The sequence below is a fragment of the Erythrolamprus reginae genome, chromosome 1 (genome assembly GCF_031021105.1).
Source record: "Erythrolamprus reginae isolate rEryReg1 chromosome 1, rEryReg1.hap1, whole genome shotgun sequence".
Lineage (NCBI taxonomy): Eukaryota > Metazoa > Chordata > Lepidosauria > Squamata > Dipsadidae > Erythrolamprus > Erythrolamprus reginae.
Genome location: NC_091950.1, coordinates 135,135,761 through 135,159,668, shown reverse-complemented (window position 1 = coordinate 135,159,668; position 23,908 = coordinate 135,135,761). Strand labels below are relative to the sequence as shown.

The 23,908-nt window shown below is 40.0% G+C and overlaps 1 protein-coding gene across 8 annotated transcripts in view; it reads left to right on the top strand.

The window, feature by feature from the left end:
• The window catches only part of KMT5B (lysine methyltransferase 5B), a 40,929-nt gene extending 17,323 nt beyond the window's left edge, over nt 1-23,606 (top strand). For 4 of the 8 annotated variants that reach the window (XM_070765779.1, XM_070765788.1, XM_070765796.1 and 1 more), the window contains 8 exons: nt 19-166; nt 12,149-12,320; nt 13,554-13,663; nt 14,673-14,839; nt 15,119-15,138; nt 15,241-15,377; nt 17,752-17,948; nt 21,362-23,606. In XM_070765779.1, the coding sequence (XP_070621880.1) occupies nt 19-166; nt 12,149-12,320; nt 13,554-13,663; nt 14,673-14,839; nt 15,119-15,138; nt 15,241-15,377; nt 17,752-17,948; nt 21,362-22,845 (2,435 nt within the window). In that variant the 3' untranslated portion in view covers nt 22,846-23,606. Of the gene's footprint in view, nt 1-18; nt 167-12,148; nt 12,321-13,027; nt 13,091-13,553; nt 13,664-14,672; nt 14,840-15,118; nt 15,139-15,240; nt 15,378-17,751; nt 17,949-21,361 lie in introns of those variants that run through there. The other 4 variants (XM_070765819.1, XM_070765803.1, XM_070765810.1 and 1 more) reach the window with 2 other exon arrangements.
• Nucleotides 23,607-23,908: the final 302 nt, after the last annotated feature.

The following is a 23,908-nucleotide window of genomic DNA, read 5'->3' as shown; positions in this document are numbered from 1 at the left end:
TTGTTTTGATTTATGCAGGTAGTGGTGGTTCGGGATTTGAGGGCCAAAGTCGCTACGTGCCTTCTTCTGGAATGTCTGCCAAGGAGCTATGTGAGAATGATGACCTAGCAACTAGTTTGGTTCTTGATCCATATTTAGGCTTTCAAACACATAAAATGAACACTAGGTAATTGTTTTATTATTGAGCAAACATAAAGCCTTGTTTGTTTTAGTTAAAATCTATGTGGATCTGACACATTTAAAGTGTAAAAAAAATAACTCAGAGCACTTGGAATTAGGTATTTAATTAAGGAAAATTTGACTGCTTTAATTCAGATTTATTTTTTGTGTTCATTAACATGTTCTTCATAATTCCTCAAGCTGTATTTATGAAAGGCAACCTGCATCATAGATGTCAAGATACTAGATTTGTTTCCTCCTTTCTATTTTCTGGACTATCCTGGCAATCAACCCATCTTTATTGGGTTTTCCTGAAGTTATTTGTTTTGCTTTTTAAGGATTTTTTATTACTCCATTTTATGTGTGAATAAAATTGCCCAAAAATTGAGATTGAATAGACCAGTACATAATAGCAAATGAATGGATTACAATAACATGAAAGTATTTTAATTAGCATCTGTAATGGCTGCTTTATTTTATTATATAAGTAGGAAAATTATTTAAAACAACTAAAAGAGAGAAGATGATAGATTTACCAGTTGTGTTTTTGAAAAAATCCTGTCTTATTAGAAATCACATTCTTTTAAGCACACACACTCTCTGTGTATGTGCTTGTGGTGTGTTAGGTAACTTTGTATGTGTTAGGTCAGTGTTTCCCAACCTTTTTTGAGCCGCGGCACATTATTCACATTTACAAAATCCTGGGGAACATTGAGCGGGGGCGGAGGGGGCGGGTGTGTGTGTGTAAAAAAAAGTTTGGACAAAAAATATCTCTCTTCCTCCCTTTCGCTCTATTTTTCTCTCTCTCCCTCTTTCTCTCTCTCTCTCCCTTCCCTCCTCTTTCTTTCCCCTCTCTCCATCTCTCCTTGTTTCTCCCTTCCTTCCTCTCTTTTTTGCCCTCCTTCCCTCTCTCTGTCTTTCCCTCACCCTCCTTCCCCTCTCTTTCTCTCTCTCTCTTGCTGTCTTTCTCTCTTTCTCTCTTCCCCCTCTCTCTCCCTCTCTCTTTCTCTTGCTATCTCTCTTTCTCTCTCTATTTTGCTTTCTCTCTTTCTCTCCCCCCTCTCTCTCCCTCTCTCTTGCTCTCTTTCTCTCTCTCTCTTTTGCTTTCTCTATTTCTCTACCCCCTCTCTCTCCTTCTTTCTCTCCCCCCTCTCTCCCTCTCTCTTTCTCTCTCTCCCTCTCTTGCTATCTCTTTCTCTCTCTCCCCCCTCTCTCCCTCTCTCCTCTCTCTCCCTCTCTTGCTATCTCTTTCTCTCTCTCTTTCTATCCCCCCTCTCTTCCTCTCTCTACCTCTCTTGCTATCTCTTTCTCTCCCCCCTCTCTCCCTCTCTCTCTCTCTCTCCCTCTCTTGCTATATCTTTCTCTCTCTTTCTCTCCCCCCCTCTCTTCCTCTCTTTCTCTCTCTCCCTCTCTTGCTTTCTCTTTGTCTCCCCCCTCTCTCCCTCTCTCTTTCTCCCAGTAGCCATGGGGCGACAGCAGGGTGATCAGCTGTGAAGCGGAGCTCCAGAACGTAGGCACAGACGGTGGTGGCTAGACGCCATACATTTCTCCGTACTGAAGGAGCGGGTCCAGCAGTCACATGGGTTGCTCATGTCCAATCCGGTGGAACTGAGCCTAGTGTTAAAAAAGCTTGCCGGATCCGCCCCTTCCCCAGAATTCGCTCAGTTCGCATATCCTGCGGTTGTATTGTGATAGCTCGTTCAACATTCTAACACCTTCCCTTCGATCTTTTCCTTCAAAAGTAGTAAGAATTGTTTATCCTTATTTGTTTACTTGCACTAATAGCGCCAGCCGTTTGTGGCTCGGCTTTTTTCCTTGGGAGAAGTTGCGGTTTCGTTTTCCCCCGGCTGTTTTGCCGTTTACGATCCCCGCTGCCGCTTGTGGATTCTTTTAATCCTTTGGCCTGGAGGTCCTGGTGCAAGTATTGATTCATTGATTCATTATTGTATTATTGTAAAAGGGCTTAAAAAATACCTCCTGCGGAGTGAGACGCTTGTTTCTAGTCTCCTGGACTTAGTCGATCGCTTCCCCTTTAAGAATTCTATTACGGAGCGATTTTTCGGCGCGAAGGCCTTCGCGCCCTTTTTAAATTTAGGCCTCTCGTGTTGGCCTCCTGCCAGCCGCGTAGGCCTCAGTCCACCGCGTGGATCCCGGAGTGGGCTTTGGGACGCTCAGGCTTAATTCTCCACCGGCTAAGCCTCCAACCAGAGTGCCTTGGTTTACTTTAAGTTAAGTTTAGGGAGGCTGGCCACGCTGTATTTGGGGACACGAACTCTGGGTTTGCCCAGATTGCCCTCAAGTCTCAGCAGCTCCGAGGCCTCGGAGCAGGATCCATACCTCTTGGGAATTCCTTGAAATCTTCTCCCTAATTATTCAGTTTTTGGCTCAGCCTGGTCTTCTGTTAATTGTCAGACTATGGCTACTTTTCCCAAGAGAGGCACAACTAAAGGTCCCAGAGAGGCCAGGCCTACAGGCGATGAGATTACCAGTATCCCCCAGGCCTCGACCTCCTCTTCTTCAGGGGCCCGCCCCTCGACCAAGGTCACCAGGGCTGAGAAGAGAAGGGACCTAGCCCTACAAAGAATCCATGACAAATCAGCAAAGCGTTTGAAAGTACAGGCCCAAGTACTCAGTAGTCAAGACCCCCCAGAGGCTTCTAGTCTGCCTCCTTCTGGGGTCCCTGTGTTATCTCTGGATGAGCCAAACCTAGACAGACCCCAACCTAACCTATGGGGAATAGGTCCAGAGGAACCAGATATTATTGAAGATTCCCCCCAGCCAGGATCCTCCCAGGCCTTCAGGGATTCTTCTGCCATTCCTGCTGATATTTCTAGTTTACCTCCTGAATTCCAATCTATTTTTTCTGTGTTGTCCAAGGCCATTGATGCTAAATTCTCTACCATCAATGAGCTTCCCTTACCTCCTCCACCTCCTCGCCCCTCCCGCCCCTTGGGTTCTTCCCCAGCGGTTAGAGCTCCTATTCAGGATGATTCAGATTCCTCTCAGGACGAATATGAGGATATGGAGGAGGATGAGGATCCCTTTCAAGGCCTCTCAGATGATGAGGAATCCCAAATAAAGGTTCCTTCTCCAATTACTATTTTTCCTTCTCAATTGTTCAAATCTCTCCTCCTCAAAGCTAGAATTTCTACGGGATTGGCGGCTCAGGAGAAACAGGCCTCCACATCCACTGATCCCCCGGAGGAGAATTTACCTTACTTCACAGAGGAACAGGAGGATAACGAGGTAATTCCTATGCCTAAATTGTTTAAAGATGCCTTACTTAAGCAGTGGGATTTCCCAGCCTCTGGGCTTAATCCCTCAACCAAGGACAGAAAATTGTACAAACTCTCCTCTTCCTATGAGGAGCTCTTATCCTTTCCTAAACCGGATGAACCTGTCAAGATCCTTCACTCGGCGGCTGCTGTGCCAGGCGAAGCAGAGGAAGTCCTCCGCCCAGAGGACAAGCGGATTGAACAAATGCTCAAAAGAGGATTCACCGCAGATTCCTGGGCCATTAAAAGTTCTGCAGCGGCTTCCTTTTTCTCCAGAGCCATGCTTCTGTGGCTTCGCCAACTTCAGCAGCATATTCCTCCCGATGACTTGAGAGGTCAACAAGACTTCAACAAGGTCTTTGCAGCTGCCCAGTACGTGGCTGATGCCACTTTACAATCTACTAGATTTTCTGCTAAGTCTATTGCAGCTTCTACAACGGCAAGAAGACTCCTATGGATTCGCCCTTGGCAAGCGGGAGTACGCCAGAAGTGGCAGTTATCCCTGGGACCCTTAAAGCGCGACCTTCTTTTCGGTGATCTTCTGGATCCACTCCTCACGGAAACCACGGACAAGAAGAAAGTTTTGGGTCCAACCACCAAAAAGGCTACCAAAACGCAGTCCTTTCGTCGCCCAGGGCGTCAGCAAGATCAAGCGGCTTCCTATCAGAGATCTCCAGGTCAGTATTCCCCCCGCTTTCGTTCCCAAGGTAGGAACTCCAGGGGCAGAGGCTTTCGCTTCCAAAGGGGAGCGTCCTCTAACAGGGCTTCAAAGAAACCTAGATGGTAATTTTTCCTCAATTCCCATAGGTGGTCGCCTAGCCCATTTCGCCTCTAGTTGGCGTCTCACCTCCAAGGACCCCTGGGTCATTGACACTGTTCAAACAGGCCTTCTTCTAGAATTTATTTCTCCCCCTCCGAAACGTTTTATTTCCTGCCCTTCTCCCAGGTCCTCCTCAGATTGTAACCGTATGGAGGAGGCCATTTCTCACTTATTGTCCATCAGAGCCATTCAACCGGTTCCCTCCGGTCAGAAGGGTCTAGGTTTTTATTCCATCCTATTTATGGTTCCAAAATCCTCCGGAGGTTGGAGAGCTGTTTTGGATTTAAAGAAGCTTAACCTATTCATCAAATATAGGAAGTTTAAGATGCACTCCTTATCATCTATTTTGGCCGCCATCCACACGGGAGATTTCATGGTCTCTTTAGACCTCACTGAGGCCTATCTCCACATTCCTATAGCCAAATGCCATAGAAAATTTTTACGTTTCTCTTTTCAAGGCAGGCATTTCCAGTATAGGGCGATGCCTTTTGGCCTTTCCTCGGCCCCTCGGGTCTTTACAAAGCTCTTGGGGTCCCTGGCGGCCTATATCCGGGCGTCTCCCATTCACATTTTATGTTATCTTGATGATATTTTGATTCATGGGAACTCCCTAGAGAAAGTGAAAACAGACCTTTCTATCACCATGTCAGTCCTTCAGGACCATGGATTTTCCATCAACTTTGATAAAAGTCATCTCCAACCTTCCACATCCATCTTACACCTGGGATCCATTATTAATTCAGAATCCTCCCAGGTTTTTCTCTCTCCCGAGAGAAAATTCAGTATAGGGGAGTTAATTTCTTGCATTTTATCTAAACCTTCAGTATCCATAGTAACCCTGTCTTCCCTTTTGGGGAAGATGGTGTCATGCATAGGCATCATTCCCTGGGCTCGCCTTCATGCTAGGGAACTTCAGTGGCTCCTATTACCCTTTCAGAGATCGGGGCACAGCAACTCAAATCGTCGCATTGTCATCCCACCAATTGTTCGCAGATCCTTCAAGTGGTGGAAGTCTCCGGCCATGGACAAAGGATCCCCGTTCAGGTGCCCGGATCAATTTGTCATCACCACAGATGCCAGTCTATCGGGATGGGGCGCCCACGCCCAGGGGATGATAGCCCAGGGCACGTGGTCCCCGGAGGAAGCTTCCAAGCCAATCAATTGGCTAGAGTTAAGAGCCGTTTCCCTGGCTCTGAAGCATTTCTCTCCTCGCATTCCCAACCGGCACGTTCTCATTCTCACCGACAACATTGCCACAAAAGCCATATCTGCAGACAGGGGGGCACGAGATCCAAGGCCCTCATGAGGGAGGCCCTCAAGTTAGGCCTTTGGGCGGAAAAACATCTTCGGTCGCTCCTAGCCGACCACATCTCGGGGAGCCTCAACGTTCAGGCGGATTGGCTATCTCGAGCACGATAGACCCAGGAGAGTGGAACCTCCATCAAGACCTGTTCCATCAAATCAGCCTCAGATTCGGCCTACCAATTCTGGATCTCTTCGCGACCAATGCGAACGCCCAGCTCCCTCGCTTCTTTTCCAGATTTCCATCCCCGGGAGCGGAAGCAATCAATGCCCTCCGGAGCCCATGGCCTCCAGGCCTACTTTACGCATTCCCTCCAATTCCAATTCTCCCGGACGTGATTCACAAGGTCCTCACCGAGAGGGCCCAAGTAATCTTAATCGCCCCTCATTGGCCCCGCCGGCCCTGGTTCGCGGATCTCCAACAGTTATCCGTCCAGGACCCTTGGCGACTCCCCGTTTCGGGGGATATGCTGCGGCAGGGGGCCTCATTCCATCCAGATCCGGAGTGGTTCCACCTCACCGCCTGGCTGTTATCAGGAGAGACTTAGAACTGCGTGGTCACGACCCCGATACAGTGGAGGTCATTTTAAAGGCCAGAAGGGGTTCGACCAATCGAATCTACGACCACACGTGGTCCAAGTTTCACCAGTGGTGTCTACAGGAAGGCCTCTCTCCCCTGTGCATTCCCATACACAGAATCATTTCCTTCCTTATGCAAGGTTTCCATAAAGGACTTTCCACCAGCACCCTCCGGCGTCATCTGGCAGCCATTTCATCTGTCCTAGGGGGCCCCCGCAGACAGCCTCTCCGATCCTTCCCAGAAGTTCAGGAATTCCTCAAGGGCATAGCCAACCTCAGACCTTCCAAGGTTCACAGGTACCCATCCTGGGATTTGCCACGGGTTCTCCATTCCCTCACGCAGGCACCATACGAACCCCTAAAATCGGCATCCCTCAGGTACCTATCCTTTAAAGTAGCATTCCTGGTGGCTATTACCTCTGCCCGACGCATTTCGGAGCTGGCTGCCCTCTCAATCAGGCAGGACCTTTGTCAATTTCATCAGGACAAGGTAGTCTTGCGACTGGACCCTACCTTCTTACCCAAGGTCAGTTCCATGTTCCACAGAACTCAGGACATTGTCCTACCTTCCTTCTGCCTCCAACGAGACCATCCCTTGGCAATTAGATGGCACACCCTGGATCTCATTAGAGCGCTGAGAATCTATATCCAACGCACAGGACCCTTTCGGAGGTCAGAAGCACTTTTTATAGCCCATCACCCCAGAGTCATGGGTGCCAAAGTGTCTTCAACAGTAATAGGCCGTTGGATCAGAGGGACTATATCTAAGGCCTATGAGTCGGCCTCCCTCTCAGTTCCAAGGAACATCACAGCGCATTCCACCAGGAGCGCAGCCACCTCGGCCGCTTGGGCAACTCAAGCCCCGTTGGAGGAGGTCTGCAAAGCAGCCACTTGGGCCTCGCCAAATTCTTTCATCAGGCACTACAAGATTGATTCTTACGCTTCAGCGGACGCTGCCTTCGGCAGAAGGGTACTCCAATCCGTTATCTCACATGATAGCAATCTAATCCCACCCTAGGGACCATCTATTGGGTATGTCCCATGTGACTGCTGGACCCGCTCCTTCAGTACGGAGAATAGGCGTTGATTGCTTACCTGAACGCCTCTTCTCGTACGGTGAGCGGGTACAGCAGTCACTTCCCGCCCTTGTATGTGTCTTCTTTACCTTCCTATAACCTTTCTTCCTCTAATAATAAGAGTTGAACACTACAGAGCTTCACAGCTGAGCCTAGTCTATGGATTCGCGAATTCTGGGGAAGGGGCGGATCCGGCAAGCTTTTTTAACACTAGGCTCAGTTCCACCGGATTGGACATGAGCAACCCATGTGACTGCTGTACCCGCTCACCGTACGAGAAGAGGCGTTCAGGTAAGCAATCAACGCCTATTCTGGTGTTGCGCTGGGCATGGACGTGGGGCTCGAGCCTCCGTCCTGGTCCAGCCAGCAGGCAAGTGCCAGCCACGCAATTCCAGCATTTCCAGCTGCCGCCGTCGGTGCCTCTGTTCCTCTGTTCCGTAGCTCCGCCTCACAGCTGATCACCCTGACGTCGCCCCACGGCTACTGGGAGAAAGAGAGAGGGAGAGGGGGGGGAGAGAAAGAGAAAGCAAGAGAGGGGGAGAGAGAGAGGGACCACCCTGCCACCACCCCACGGCATGGCTCCTGCCCGCTGCCGCCGCCATCACCCTCCCGCTGCGCGCCGCCCTCCCACTGCCGCTGCCCTCCCACCAAGCCCCAAAGCTCACCTGCTGACAGGGAAGCTCCAGCCGGGCGGGGCACCACAGCTGCTGGAAAACTTGGAAGGCGCAAAGAAGCAAGCTCAGCTTCCGGTCTCACAATTTTTTTCTCTTTGCAAAAAGTTGCGAGACCAGAAGCTGAGCTTATTTCTTCGCGGCACACCTGACCATGTCTCGCGGCACACCAGTGTGCCGCAGCACACCGGTTGGGAAACACTGTGTTAGGTAACTAGAATATAACATTTTTAAGCAAAAAACCTACTCACACTTCAGCAGCCTGTAAAAATGTTGATACAGTGGAGATATTTCTCATTTATTTTTAATACCAAGAAAAAAATAGGATTTTTTTTATTTATAGCCATTTCTAAATTTCAAGATTGACCTTAAAAATATCATGTTAAATTAAAACACCTCAACATAAATTATTAGGAGGGATTGTAGTTTCCTTTTTGGTTTGATTGACAAAAAAGCAAAAAGATACAAGAAACATACTTTACATAGAAGAAATATAATTGAGCCTCTCTCATTTTTAAACAGGTCATTAGAATTACCATATTTTTCAGAGTATAAGACGCACCAGAATATAAAACGCACCTTAACCTGGGGGGAATCAGGCTCTGACTGGGTGGCCAAGCTGCAGGGGCTTTCTGGGAAACCTGGTAGCATGATTATGAAATGGCAGGTCCAAGAAGATTGATGTGCTGCCTCTCTATCGGGCCTTTCTGAGACAAAGCCCAGCTTTCAATGCATTTTCCTGGGATGTTTCAGGAATCAGGCTCCATGTGGAAGTGAGGATCCCTGCTGCCTGGAACCACAAGATAATGTATCAATTCTATTACACAAGATAATGTATCAATTCTATTACATCAATAAAAAACTAACTCTCAAATAGAAGTAAACATGTATTTGTAATCCCAAATTGTAAATCTGAGTACCGTATTTTTCAAAGTATGAGACACCTCTTTTTCCCCAAAAAAAGAGGGTGTAGATCTGGATGCATGTTATACTCATAATGTAGCCCTGCCCACATGTTCCATGCATTGCATCTTCGAGTGGTTCCAGGCAGCAGGGATCCTCACTTCCACATGGAGCCTGATTTACAAAGTATACCTGACTCTCTCAGCCAGCTTTTGAAAGCAAAGTCAAATTCACTTAACGGTGGTTAACTTAGCAATTCTGGGATTCATATCTTAGCAGATATGGCAAAAGTTATAAAATCGGACACAACTCACTTAACAACTGCCTTGCTTAGCAATGAAAAGTCTTGTCTCATTTGTCATAAGTCAAGCACTATACATGTCTTATTAAAATGACATTTTGATATTTTTATACTTAGATTACCAACAAATCAAAAACAGATTGTCATACCAGATACATTTAAAGTGTCATGATACTTGGCCTGAAGTAATTAACAGATGTGCTTTTTCCAGGCCATGATCAATTCTCTAATCAGTTGTCTAAGAATCTAGAATTGTTCAGTCAACATTCTCTCAACCATTTATGCTAACAGTGCAAATTTGACAAAAGCATTATTAGAACAAGTGTATGTAATGATACTTCATTGAAAAGCATACAGAGCCGTACCTTCTTCAAATTAGGTATCACCTCACTTCCATGAAAGAGTATTGATTGTGGTGATGTTGATAACTGACTAGGTGCCCCTCAACTGATGCAGTCAGTATCGACCAAGAGGAGAACTATGCTAAAAGAACATGGGGTAGTCTGAATTTATCTTAATACTGGCATCTCCTCAAGGAACACAAAGTGAAGCTGATTGAACAATATGGGACAAGCAAATTGCTAGCCTCCCCCATTTGGCTTTTTCTGAATTTCCTTTTTGGCAACAGGAGGTCTTGCTTCAGCACAGATGTAACTTTGCTAAAATAACAAAAGAGGCAGTTAGCCTAACTTTCTGGCCTAAATTGCAAGTAGTCCTCACTTAACTAATGGCAATTGGGATTGGAATTTCCATCACTAAGCAATATGGTTGTAAGAGCTGCTACTACATGATTGCTTAGCAACAGCAACTCTAATACTTCTGGTTATTATCACCAGAATGTCATTTGATCATCTTTTGCTTTCCCATCGACTTCACTTATTGGAACCTGCAAAGTTGCAAATAGTGTTCACCTGACCGTAGAATGCCACAACATAGTTGAGAGGTGGGCCCAAACCCCCAGATCTCAATTGTAACCATAGGAACATTGTGACAGCTGAAAGTTCAAGGACCAGTCATAAGTAACACTTACTCAACACTGTCATAAGTTCACACAGTCACTGAATGAGTGGCTTAAGCAAGCACCACCTGTATGACCATTCATTCACCATCTCCTACAGATAATTGCAAAGCAAAGCAAAATAAAATATGCCATAGCAAAATCTGTGTCTCTGTACAATAGCTTCAAATAATCGTATAATGTTATATTTATTGTTTTACTGTTTTAATCTTTTATAATATTGTTTTATCATGTAAGCCATCCAGAGTCATGTGACAGCAAACTGAGCAACATTCAAATTTAATAAATAAATGAACCCAGTCATATTTATAGGGGCCAATGCATGAATTTGTACCAAAAAAAGGAGGAAGTAATTAGCCTACCTCACACCATTGCAAGAAAAATACAGGTTTCTTAATTAAAGTTATATCAAAATATTCTCTGTGTTGTTCATTAAATTGTGTGTTGTTATTTCAGTATTCAAAATCTAAAAACAAACATTGTTGCTAAAAGATCATATATTGTTTTATCTCAAAACAGATAGTCCTTGACATACTCATTTATTTTGAAGTTACAGTAGCACTGAAAAAGTGACTTCAATCGGTCCTCAACAATTGCAGTGATCCCATGGTCACATGGGCAAAATCTGGCTGCTTGGCAAAGTCATGTATTGACAATGGTTACAGTCTCTTGAGGACATGTGATCACAATTTATGACTTTCCCAGCCAGCTTCCAAAAAGCATAACCCAATGATGAAAGCCACATTCACTTAACCACCACACAATTCACTTAACTGTAGTTATTCACTTAACCATGGCAAAAATCTTTGCAAAACTGGATGTGACTTATTTAACAACTGTCTTGCTTAGCAATAGAAATTTTGATTGCAATTGTGATAGTAAACTGAGAATTACCTTTATATCAAATTTTCTCTGAAAGCTTATATCCCACCTATTCCTATGAAAAAAGAGCTCACAAAGCAAAGAAAATAAATAAAATTAATAAGCAGTTTATAAGAATATTGAACAGAACGAAAAATATCCAATTTCAAATAAAGTTTTGACTAAATTCCTAAGACATTTTTAACATACCACCTAACTGTACAATATCAGAGTTTTACACATCTTGCCAGCATTGCATAAGGTGACCTTATGCAATGAAGACCAAGTCTTAGGATTAACTACATTAATGAAATCAGGAGATAAATAATGCTCACAGGACTGAAGCGTGTAAATAGGAACATATGGAAGAAAACAATGCTCAACGTATCAAGAGAGGAATCTGTCCCAGGCAAATCATTATTTAGTGGATGTAATGGCCTGTAGGAAGGATCTTGGGAGCCTCAACTTACCAATTGTCATGCAAAAAATATGACTTATTGCATCTCATAAGAAACACTCTGATTTTGTGGAAAGTAAAAGTAAAGGAGGGGAGAAGTGCTTTCAGACTTGTAAGCAGAGGTGGGCTACTGCCCGGACGGGGGAGGGGGACACGCAGTGGGGTAGCAAAAATGGAGCTCCACCCCAGAGCACCCAATTTGTATTGAAAGATTTTGAAAGAAAATGCAGGGCATCCTGCGTACACCAGGCCCTCAGTGTGGTAATAAAATATTTGGTAGCCCTTCACTGCTTGTAAGATACTGTTACATTAAAGGTAGTGTTAGTAATTAATGATTTGTGTTGCTTGTTTGAACTACCTTGAAGGTTAACACTATACATATGTAAAACAAACCTCATTTGTGTTTTTAAAAGATTTATTTGATTAGTATGTCATGCAAATGAAATAGATATGTGATCACTGAGACAACAGATACTGTTCTGTATTTCAGATGTGACTTCCATGTTTTTTAACAAGGCTATTGATATTTCCTTGTCATTATTAAAAATGTTTCTCCTACTACAGTAACTATAATTATTCCTCTTTTAACCATTTGTATAAAACCTGTTGAAACAATATTCATTTCTACTTTTCATCCCATTGTAATTTAGTTTTTCTGAATATATAAAGTGGCTAAATAAAATTCACCCTGATTGAAGTTCTATCTTGGGTTTTTTTCCTTTTTTGCCTGAGGTTTCGACCAATAAAAGGAAGACAGGAGGAACTGAAGGAGGTGATTGAGCGTTTTAAAAAAGATGAGCACTTGGAAAAAGCCTTCAGGTCCTTGACGTCAGGTGACTGGGCCCGGCACTATTTTCTTAACAAGAACAAAATGCAGGAAAGGTTGTTCAAAGAACACGTAGGTGTATTTATACTTAATCCAAGTTCAGTTTGTTACAAGTACACTTTATAGGATATTGTGGATGTTAAACTGGAAGAAAAAAAATCTGTTTCTATCTTTAGCAAACACCCAGAGTCACTTGGAGTTGGATGATGTACAAATTTGATAATTTAATAAATGCTATGTCAGATTTTTTTAAATTAACTAGCTGGATAAAAATTAACACTGGAAAAAGGGAAAGTATTGAGGTAGAAAGCTTCAAAGAAAAGAAAAAACGACGTTATCAGAGGCAGCTGGAATCAAATGAAGGCAATTGTTTGCTCTTTATATAATGAAATGCTGTGTCTTGGAAAAAGTTTGTGCAGATATACTTGATTTCCTAATCATAAAGAAATAACTGGAATTATGTCCCCTATGAACATTTATTGAAATGGCTTTAAATTGATGCATTAGAATACAGCTTTTCTTAGTGAGTGGTATATAGGAAGTGAATAAGTATAAATTTGAAGACTGAATTTAAGGAATAAGCCAGAAACTCCTACTAACTCTTCAAACTTATATTTATTCACTTCCTATATACCACTCACTAAGGAAAGCTGTATACTAATGCACTAGGCATTAATGGTTTTATGAAGAGATGCAAATTTTAAATATTAAATAGCTAAAACAATTAGTGTCCTATTTTTATTGTTTTTTTAAAAGATATGATTTACATCTCATCTTTGCAGAATATTACACATTGAGGAAATTAGGGCTTCATACATTGAAAGTCTGTCCTTTGGAAAAAGGTGTGTTATTTTAAAAGGAATTCTTACTTGTATGATAAAGCCTTGAATACTATTGAATACCTTGGTAATACTGTGTCTCAGAGAATTGTAAAAATTGGCGTTTAATACATTCAAAAACTAACTTTCTTCCCTGGCTGGAGAATGCTGGAACTCCTGATGATAATGATTTAATACACAATGTGATAGTTGATGTGAAATTGGCTGGAAGTCTGTGTAAGGATATAATAATTTTTCCCTCCCCTTTGCTACATAAAAGTGATTTTGAAAGCTCAAATTTTATACTGTATGTTATATAAAATACATGCTAATTTGTATTTACTCTGAGGTTCTGTGAAGCATATAGGTGAGATGTTAATATTCTGACTTTTTAGCAAGTATAGCATCGATTCGGTGCAATTTGGCAGCACAGAATATACTGAAGTTCTTAGCAGGTTTTTTTAAAATATATTTTTCCCTTCTGCAGGTATTTATTTATTTACGAATGTTTGCAACTGACAGTGGATTTGAAATATTGCCATGCAATCGATATTCATCAGAGCAAAATGGAGCCAAAATAGTTGCAACAAAAGAATGGTAAATATTTGAGGGGTGTGTGGGATTTGTTGCTGAGCCAAATTTTTGAAGCAATAAAATTGTGTGGGGAGATATGCGGTGTAAAATGTGATAAATACAGTGTTCCCTCAATTTTCGCGAATAATAATAATAATAATAATTTATTAGATTTGTATGCCGCCCCTCTCCGAAGACGCCACGGTTTTTCAAAAAATATTAATTTAAAAAAACGTTGCGGTTTTTTCCCCCTATACCACTTTTTTTTCCACCCGATGATGTCATACGTCATCGCCAAACTAGTAATTTTTGCAAATAAATAACAAAAAAACCCCAATTATTGTTAATAAATAATTATGTTTATAAATATCAAGATCACTAAATTTCTTATTCAATGGCGAGTACCAGTAATAATGGTTGTTAAGGGAATGGGAAATGGCAATTTAGGGGTTTAAAGTGTTAAGGGATAGCTTGTGATACTGTTCATAGCCAAAAATGGTGTATTTACTTCTGCATCTCTACTTCGCGGAAATTCGACTTTCACGGGCGGTCTCAGAACGCACCCCCTGCGAAAATCAAGGGAACACTGTAAATAAAAACGACATTTTTTGTGCCAGGGAGGCCTTTTTAACATGCCCCTTCTAAGCTTTTATCTATTTTTCATTATTTTTGCTTTTCCCAGTCTGCTGCTACTTTAGCATTATTCTTTTTCAGTTGAAAGAATTTCCTCCTGGATTGATTGTCAGATGTTCACCTAACTTAGAAGTCAGGCAGTGCCAAAATTAAATTGAACAAACAAGTAAATAAAAGCTGTGTTGAACCATTTGTATAACCTCTGCAACCTTAAGTACTATTGAATTTAGCAAATTAAAGAGTTACTACTAGTAATTGGACTTTTTAAAAACATTTCATTAAGAAAGCTAATTTTCTACCAAAAAAAAGTCTGGTTGGCAGGACAGAATGGTAAGGAATTTATCCCTTTTGTATTATGGAAATTAAATTATACAAAATAATTTATTTCTTTGTTTATTAGGAAACGAAATGACAAGATAGAGTTATTAGTAGGTTGTATTGCAGAACTCTCTGAACTAGAAGAGAATATGCTGCTCAGACATGGAGAAAACGACTTTAGTGTCATGTATTCAACACGGAAAAATTGTGCTCAACTCTGGCTTGGTCCAGCTGCTTTCATTAATCATGGTAAGCAGACTTTTTTTTTTAGTTGAATTTGCAAGTCCTTCTTAATGTATTTTTATTTCGATCCTAATTTAATCTAAAATGATCTGAAATAATAATCCTATTTGAAATGGAGTTAGAATTATTTATTAAATATTTAGAATTTTGCTATTGTCTCTATTTTAGTTAAGTTGTGCTATAGATTATAAAACCTGTATAAAACCTTACTTTAGGTATCTGTAATTATTCATGTTTCAGGTCTTATCAACAGTTAATTGATTTTATCTTTTGGACCTTTTTCAGATTGCAGACCCAACTGTAAGGTAGGTGTGCAATGTTTTACATAATCAGATTTTTAAAATGAAATTACATTTTAAAAAACTTAAAAAAAATTAAAATAATTTTTAATTATTCATCTTTTGCAGTTTGTTTCAACTGGCCGTGATACAGCATGTGTGAAAGCTTTGCGAGATATTGAACCTGGGGAGGAGATTTCTTGCTATTATGGAGATGGCTTTTTCGGAGAAAATAATGAATTTTGTGAATGCTACACGTGTGAAAGGTAAAATGGAATACAGAGGTCATACAGAATCAACCCAAACCAAAAGGCAAATTGGAATAAAATAAATCTTACATCTCACATCAAATTGGTAGTTAACTTCCCTAGCACTTCCTTATAAGTGTTAAACGACATGGGGAAGAGCATTGTAAAGATGTAAGAGCTGAAGTGTTCCCTCCTTGATTCTGCAATGGTGGTGAATGCAAGAACCAATTGTAAATTTACTTTTCCAGCACCATTTTAATGTCAAATGGTCACTAAGGATGGTCATTAAGTGAAGACCAGCTATAAGAAAGAAAGAAAGTTTTAACAGCACCATCGTGCAAGAGACTGCTTAATTCACATCAAAAGTTTTTAGACCATCTAGGAAAAGTCTCAAGAAACACAATAGGTCTTTAACTCATTGCGATGGTTAATTGACAAAATAATCAGCCTCACATACAATTTGCATCTACATAACCAATTTGTCTTAGCTTCCCTTCCCTGGCCCTCATCTCATCACAGTTTAAATCCAGTATCAATCTAACTACTTTATGCATATGATGGTGAGCCACAAATAATTAAAGGTAATGCCTTTTAGTAAAATTATTTAGTTGAAAAAACTACTAGAATCTTGATTTAAAATATCTAAATGGTGCGTGTTTTGCTGCAGGTGTGGACCATCCAAAGCCAGTTGTTTACATGTATCTAATAACACTTTGTGCACATAATATCTTACACCTCTCTACTTTTTCTTGCTTGAGGATATTTAAAATGGAAAGTGTTAGAAATGCTTTTTCTTTATAGTGGTGGAAATAGCATTCAGGAATGAGTTAACCTCATCTGTTCAGCTGATTGGACTGAGCTTTTGACTCAGTCCTTCAGTCTGGACAGATGTGTCAGGAGTTCTCCTTCAAGGTTAATATGTTCCTGGATGCTTCTTCACACAGTCAGTTTGACAACTGTCTTACAATTGTGAGTTTAGACCAGCTGACTCCCCCTTGAGTGGTCAAGTCTCAGGGAGATACCCAGCAGCAAGGGCTTCGGCTCTAGCCTCAGGAAGGGCCCTCTGCTGTCAGATTAGCATTACCAGTCAGCCAAACAACTAATCATCATTCAGTTGAGCAGCAATTGCTCAGAATAAACTCTGGAGTTTCGCGTTCCCCTAATAGCAGCAGAGGCAGCCATCGAGAAGCTTCATGCTCCCTATAAACGGGAAGTAGTGGTTTTTGGAGCTTCACACTCCCATTTTGGGCGAGTAAGGCAGCCATTGCAGGAGCTCCACGCTCCATGAAGAGATTTGCTTTGCTGCCCGACAACTGCTTGAATCTCCCAACGACTTGACCACCTGAGGGGAGTCATCTGGTCCAAACTCACGATTGCAAGACAGTTATAAAATTGGTAGTAGTTGCTATCAAGTAGTAGTTGCAGTAACCTTCTCCTGGAGTGGGCAGGGGATGGAGATTTTGCAGTAAATTTCCCATGGAGCGGGTAGGGAATGGAGATTTTACAGTATAGCCTTCCTCTGCCACGCCCCCAGGCCATGCCCACAGAACTGGTAGTAAAAAAAAATTGAACCCCACCATAGGATTAACCCATTCTTGGATGCTATCTCTACCCCACGAGAAGGAGTGTATCAGGTAAGATCAACACCCCTTTTTTTATTTTGTTCAATTTTGCATTTAGTTATTTCTGGCATGCAGATAGAATTTTTTAAGATTAGATGGTTTACTAAAATGTAACTTTTTAAAGATTAGATGGTTTACCCAAATTCTTCTTTTTCTGTGTGAATAAATATTGTTTGACATCTAAGGAAATACATGAACATTTAAATATCCTTTTAATTTTAAACTTCATATCAATTTAATTTATAACTTTCATTTCTATTTTAAGATTAAAGTTTGCCAGGCAGTTATCTAAGATATTTGATTCATCGTTATTCAGCTTCATCAAAATTACTTTATCCTATACCTTTTTACTAAGTATATATTCAGTAAAACACATCTTCAGATCATATCCTCCATATCCTGAAGAAATAATACAAAATATTTTCTACAGAACACATGTTAATTCTTCTAATTAATAGTGTACTATCATATTTAATGAAAAGTTAGGTTCTAATTTTATGTTATTATTAATGAAATATAGTTCATTAAATTGAGGAATCGTATATCACTTGATATATGAATTTTTAAGAAAGAGAGTTAAAGGAGTATCTTTTAATTTTTTAAAAACTAACTTCCCTTAAATTATAATAGCAAAATTTTACTTGTATGAATGATTATTTTCTTTAAAATACCAATACAGACCCCAGAATTGACACTATTTAATTAGCTTTCATATTATTAATGTCATGTGTAATATAATTAATATATTTTACTCTTTTTTTCTTTTTTAGACGTGGAACTGGTGCTTTTAAATCAAGAGTGGGACTGCCTGCACCTACTCCTGTGATCAATAGCAAATATGGACTCAGAGAAACAGATAAACGTTTAAACAGGCTTAAAAAATTGGGTGATAGCAGTAAAAATTCTGACAGTCAATCTGTCAGCTCTAACACTGATGCAGATACCACTCAGGAAAAAGCTAATGCAAGTAAGCAAGTGGCAAGAATATTTTGAAATGTATTTTATGTAAGCATTTTTAACAAGATTGAGGTAGAATCTTCACAGGTCTTCTAAAGAGAAATAATAATTAATAATAATAATTTATTAGATTTGTATGCCTCCCCTCTTCGAAGACTCGGGGCGGCTCACAACAATAATAAAAACAATATTATAGCGAAACAAATCTAATATTAAAAAAGAAGCATATAAAACCCTATCATATTTAAAAACCAAACAACACATACATACCAAACATAAAATATAAAGAGCCTGGGGGAAAGGTGTCTCACCTCCCCCATGCCTGGCGGTATAGATGGGTCTTGAGTAGTTTATGAAAGACAAGGAAGGTGGGGGCAGTTCTAATCTCCTGGGGGAGTTGATTCCAGAGGGCCGGGGCCGCCACAGAGAAGGCTCTTCCTTAAACATTGTAAGCTTTATGGTGGCAAAGGATATTTGGGATAGAGAGTTCTGAGATTAATCAGTAGTTTGGAATCTAGTGCAATGACTAGTGGTTACACTTTTTCCATTTAAAAAATATTCAATATCCTTTTTGTGTGAAGAACACAAAAGGAACAAAAATCACAAAAATAAATAGAAGAAAAGAACAAAAACATTATTATTTGTGCTATTTGTTTGTTTATTTATTTAGTTATTTTTATTTGTCAAACATGTACAAGATAACAAATATAGGTAAGAACATAAACATGAACAAAGGAAGTAAACACAGATAAATGGGACAGCAAGACATGTGGCAGAACATTTCATGCCCATATAGGCCACAACCTGTTTAGATGTCAAGGTCCTCTTCAGACATGATGGATGAATATCATCCATTCAGTATTTTTTGGATACTAAAAATAGTAAAAGTAACAATAATAGATAATGCATTATTAAAATGTACAATTATATACTACAGATTCTGTTAATACAGTTATTGTATTATGGTTCCACAATTCTTGAAGGCTTTCTGGATGAATCAGATTTTTATCAGTTTTGGGGAAGCCATAAGAATTGAAGCAATCCTTTCCTCAGGGGAAATTGTTCCATAGGAAGTGCGCTTACTCAAAGACTACTACACTTGATCTATAGAAACACTTAGAAAATTCTCCCTGGCTTTCTGGATTGACAGAAATGGAAATACTGCCTCTTAGATACTTAGGCCCTGAAACAAGCTGACCAACACTTTAAATTGCACTTGGAAACAACATCTGCAGAAAAGTTATAATAAGTAAGATGACGTCTTCCTAACAAACACCGAATTCTGAACCAACTAAAGTTTACAGTGACCAGGGGCAGCTCATTCACAGCAAGTTATAATAACTTAACAATATAATAAGAAACGAGGAAGAGCCTTTGGGGTTGTGAATACAACTCCAATCAAAATCAGGTTTGCTTCAGTCTTGGAATCAGGTGTTTAAATTAAGAGTTACCCATCTTGCTTGCATGGAATCTCAGCCTCCTTTTCTCCACATTGTCAAACGTTAGAACTTCCACTGCATCTCTCTTTGTGCCCAGAACAGTGCTGTACCATAGAGTATCATCAGCATATTGACATTCAGGTAACATTACTAAGAGAATTTTAGCCACATCCTCAAGATGTGGCTATTATTTTTTATAATATCATAGGATATTGACTCTGTCATCTCAACAGCTTTCTTTTCCAGGGTTTCCAACTCAGAGTGAACACAAATAATTCTATCTATTAAATGCTGTACCAATGAACTATTATTCGTACTAGTTTATCCTAAAGGGTTCAGGATACCCTAATTAGTGGCTAACATTCTTCAGGGCCAGGATTTAAAGATATTATTAAATATTCAAATTGGGTAATATTGATTGGTCGCTGCATTACATTTAGTGGTAAATTCCAATTTATTGATATATAATATACTTGATATTCCAAGTATTTTTACATTTTTAAACCGCATTATGCTGATAATATATTAAAAATATGAAATGAAACCAAATGTGTTGATAAGTGGCTTCCCATTCACAATGAGATTTTTAAATATACTGTACATAATTTTACTACAATATTTTCATGCAATAAAAATATACAAAGAAAGATGAAAAAGAAAGGAATGACAAAACTTATCTTGATACCTTCAACCCTATATTCTATCAAGTAATTATCATCTTAATCTTTTTTTAAAAGTGCCACTTTTTCCCTAATTAGACTGATCACTTTTGCCATTTTTGTAAGTTTAGTTAATTTTATAATCTCATTTACTTTTCCGACTTTGGCATACAATAATCTTGTAGCAGTTACCATACAACATTAATTTCCCATATTTCTTTTCTAATATCACATTCACAAAATACAATAGGCATAATTCTGATTTCATCATGGTAAAATGGGAGTTCTGAAGGCCACATATTTCTGGAAAATTGCTCCATTAAAGGTTAGTTAACTGTGTTTGTCCAGGTTCGCCTGGTGCACCAGTTGCGGCCCTACCTGGACCGGGAGTCACTGCTCACAGTCACTCATGCCTTCATCACCTCGAGGTTTGACTACTGTAATGCTCTCTACATGGGGCTACCTTTGAAGAGTGTTCGGAAACTTCAGATTGTGCAGAATGCAGCTGCAAGAGCAATCATGGGCTTCCCCAGGTATGCCTATGTTACACCAACACAAGTCTGCATTGGTTGCCGATCAGTTTCCGGTCACAATTGGCTATGACCTATAATGCCCTTCATGGCATCGGACCAGAATATCTCCGGCACCGCCTTCTGCCACACATATCCCAGCGACTGGTTAAGTCCCACAGAGTTAGCCTTCTCCGGGTCCCATCGACGAAACAATGTTGTCTGGCAGGACCCAGGGGAAGAGCCTTCTCTGTGGAGGCCCTGACCCTCTGGAATCAACTCCCCCCAGAGATTAGGATTGCCCCCACCCTCCTTTCGCAAACTCCTTAAAACCCACCTCTGTCGTCAGGCATGGGGAAATTGATTCCCCTGGGCCGTTTCTGTTTTATGTATGGTTTGTTTGAGATGTATGATTGTCTTTTATATTAAGAGTTTTAAAATTGTTTTAATCATTGGATTTGTACTGTTTTATTGTTCTGAGCCACTCCGAGTCTTCAGAGAGGGGCGGCATACAAATCTAATTAATAATAATAACAATAACAATAATATATTGGTGCAGTGTTGGTATAGTCTGTACAGGGTTTTATTATTCAGTGCATTATTTTAAGTGTCTAAATTGTAAAAGTTGTTCAGGTTAGTGAATAGATTTTTACTTGTTAAATTTATTATAGCTTTTATACCCATTATTAATGGCACCCTTTATTTTCTATGTAGGATGTAACCCTGCAGTAAGCAAAAACATTATTTGTGCACATTTTGATATCAGTGTGAAGGCAGGATGAACTTTCTAAATATATATTTTGTTTAATTCTACAGCTACCCGCAAATCTTCAATTGGTGTAAAAAAGAACAGAAAGAACAGGACATTAACCAGGCAGTCTATTTCAAGAATTCCAACTTCATCAAATTCTACCTCATCCAGATTAACTCATTTAAATAATTCCAGGGTACCAAAGAGACTGAAAAAGCCTGCAAAGCCTTTACTTTCAAAGATAAAGTTGCGAAATCAGTGCAAAAGGCCAGAACAAAAAAATGCATCCAGGAAACTCGAAATGGGAAATTTGGTTCTTAAAGAACCCAAAATAGTTCTGTATAAAAATATGCCCATTAAGAAGGAAAAAGAAACAGAGGGACCAGTGAAAGTTGCAGTATCTAGTGGCTGCTTAACAAGGCATGCAGCGCGAGAATATAAATTAAATTCAGTGAAAGGTGCTCATGAACCCGGGGAAATATCACCCTGTACATACATAACACGGAGGTCAATGAGAACACGAACGAACCTGAAAGAGACCTCTGACTTAAAGCTTGAACCAAATATGCTAAACAGCTATAAAAACAGTTTGACAAGCATGCGAGCCAATAGCTTGGAACAGGAGTCTCATGTGATTCTGGAAAGCGAGCAATCTCTCATAGCAACACAGAAAGCAGAGGGGAGGTGTCAGAAGAGTGAAAGAGTTGCGGCCAAAAAGAAATCTCGACATGGGAGACTGGTGAAGCCATTGGCAAAAATGGAGGAAACTGATTGTGCGCATACATTGACTGACAAAGATAAATTGCCAGATTTGATCAGTTCACATTCTGACCTAGGAGAGATAAACAGTGTAATGGATTCGGCCATCGGGTATAAAGACTGTATTCCTGCATCTGGTGGCTGTTCCATTGTAACGTCTGACACTTTCAAAGTCAAAGAGCGCTTTAGAACTGCAAAAAGTAAAAAGAAAAGGCGAATCACAAGGTATGATGCACAACTCATTCTTGAAAACAGCTCTGGGATTCCCAAACTTACTCTGCGAAGGCGGCATGATAGCAACAGCAAGACTAACGACCAAGAAAATGATGGAATGAATTCTTCAAAAATAAGCATCAAATTAAGTAAAGACCATGAGAAAGATAATAATTTATATGTAGCAAAGCTTAATAATGGGTTTAACTCAGGATCAAGTAGTAGTTCAACAAAATTAAAAATACAGCTAAAACGAGAAGAAGAAAATAGGGGAACGTACTCGGATGACCTTCGTGAGAACGGAGTGTGTTGCAGTGACCCTCTTTCACTACTAGAGTCTCGGATGGAAGTGGACGATTATAGTCAATATGAAGAAGAAACTATTGATGATTCTTCATCTACAGAGGAGGAGGAGGAGGAGGAAGAGGAAGAGGATGAATATGACGATGATTTTGAGGATGATTTTATTCCTCTGCCTCCAGCTAAGCGTTTAAGGCTTATAGTTGGAAAGGATTCAATAGACATTGACATTTCTTCCAGGAGAAGAGAGGATCAGTCTTTAAGGCTCAATGCATAAGCTTATAGGTCTTAAATTTGAAGATGTCCATTTTTTTAAAAAAAACAAAATTCCAGACAATTATTCTTCAACTGATGAACTTTCTCAAAATGTTAGTGGAAGCACTTCTTTATTGTTTGTTCACTTATATCAACATAATATTGTAGAAAGTGTACAGCATATTGACTCCTTAAGTCAAGTTGTGCAGATTTTTATTGTACTTTTTAATAGCCTTCTTATGTGCAATTCTGAGTTAGAGGAAAAATGCTCTATTGTAAAATAAAGGCTCAAGCATAATTACAAAAATGCCATCAGATTTTTCCATGAAGGATAATTATATCACAATAATGTGGCTAAACAATTTTTTAATCTATCAAGAGCGTTATTTTGCTCTTACATCTGACTAAATAATCTAAAAGAAATCATAGTAGCGGCCTATTAAGGTTTCCTAGTATGTTAATATCACCAGCAATGAAATACAGCTTTTCCGTTTAATTGCTAGATGTTTTCCCCTCTGAAGTTTGTCAGTTTTAACACTGTATGCTGTCCCCAGACGTACTGTTTGTGGCCTTTGTTATAGTAGCAAACCGTTGGTTTGAAGTCAAATTGATTTCTTTAAAAAAAGGTGTTGACAGTTTGCTGACTTTTAGTACATTATATGTACAAGAGTAGCAGTATGCAGAATACAAGTTTGGATGGTGTATTTATTTCTTGTTATGTAAATTAAAACACCTTGTATTTAACACTTTTTCAATACTTTTAGATAAAATTGTTCTTTGCAAGAATGATTGGTGCTTATTTTTTCAAGAACTTGCTGTGAAACAATGATTACAACAGGCAACATTTATCCAATTAATTGCAGCCATTCTAATTGGATCCTCATAGTTTTCTGTTGCACTTGTAAAAAAATGCTACGAGGAATTTAAAGAAACCTATTCATTTTAACTTATGATAGTTTTATGAAATTTAAAAGAGAAGCCTAAGTCACAGCTTTTGTTCTGTGGTAATCTATAAAATGTTTGTCTTTTGAGATCCAGTGTAAAAAGACTGAAAAAGAAAATGTACATGTTGTAAATATTTGTGT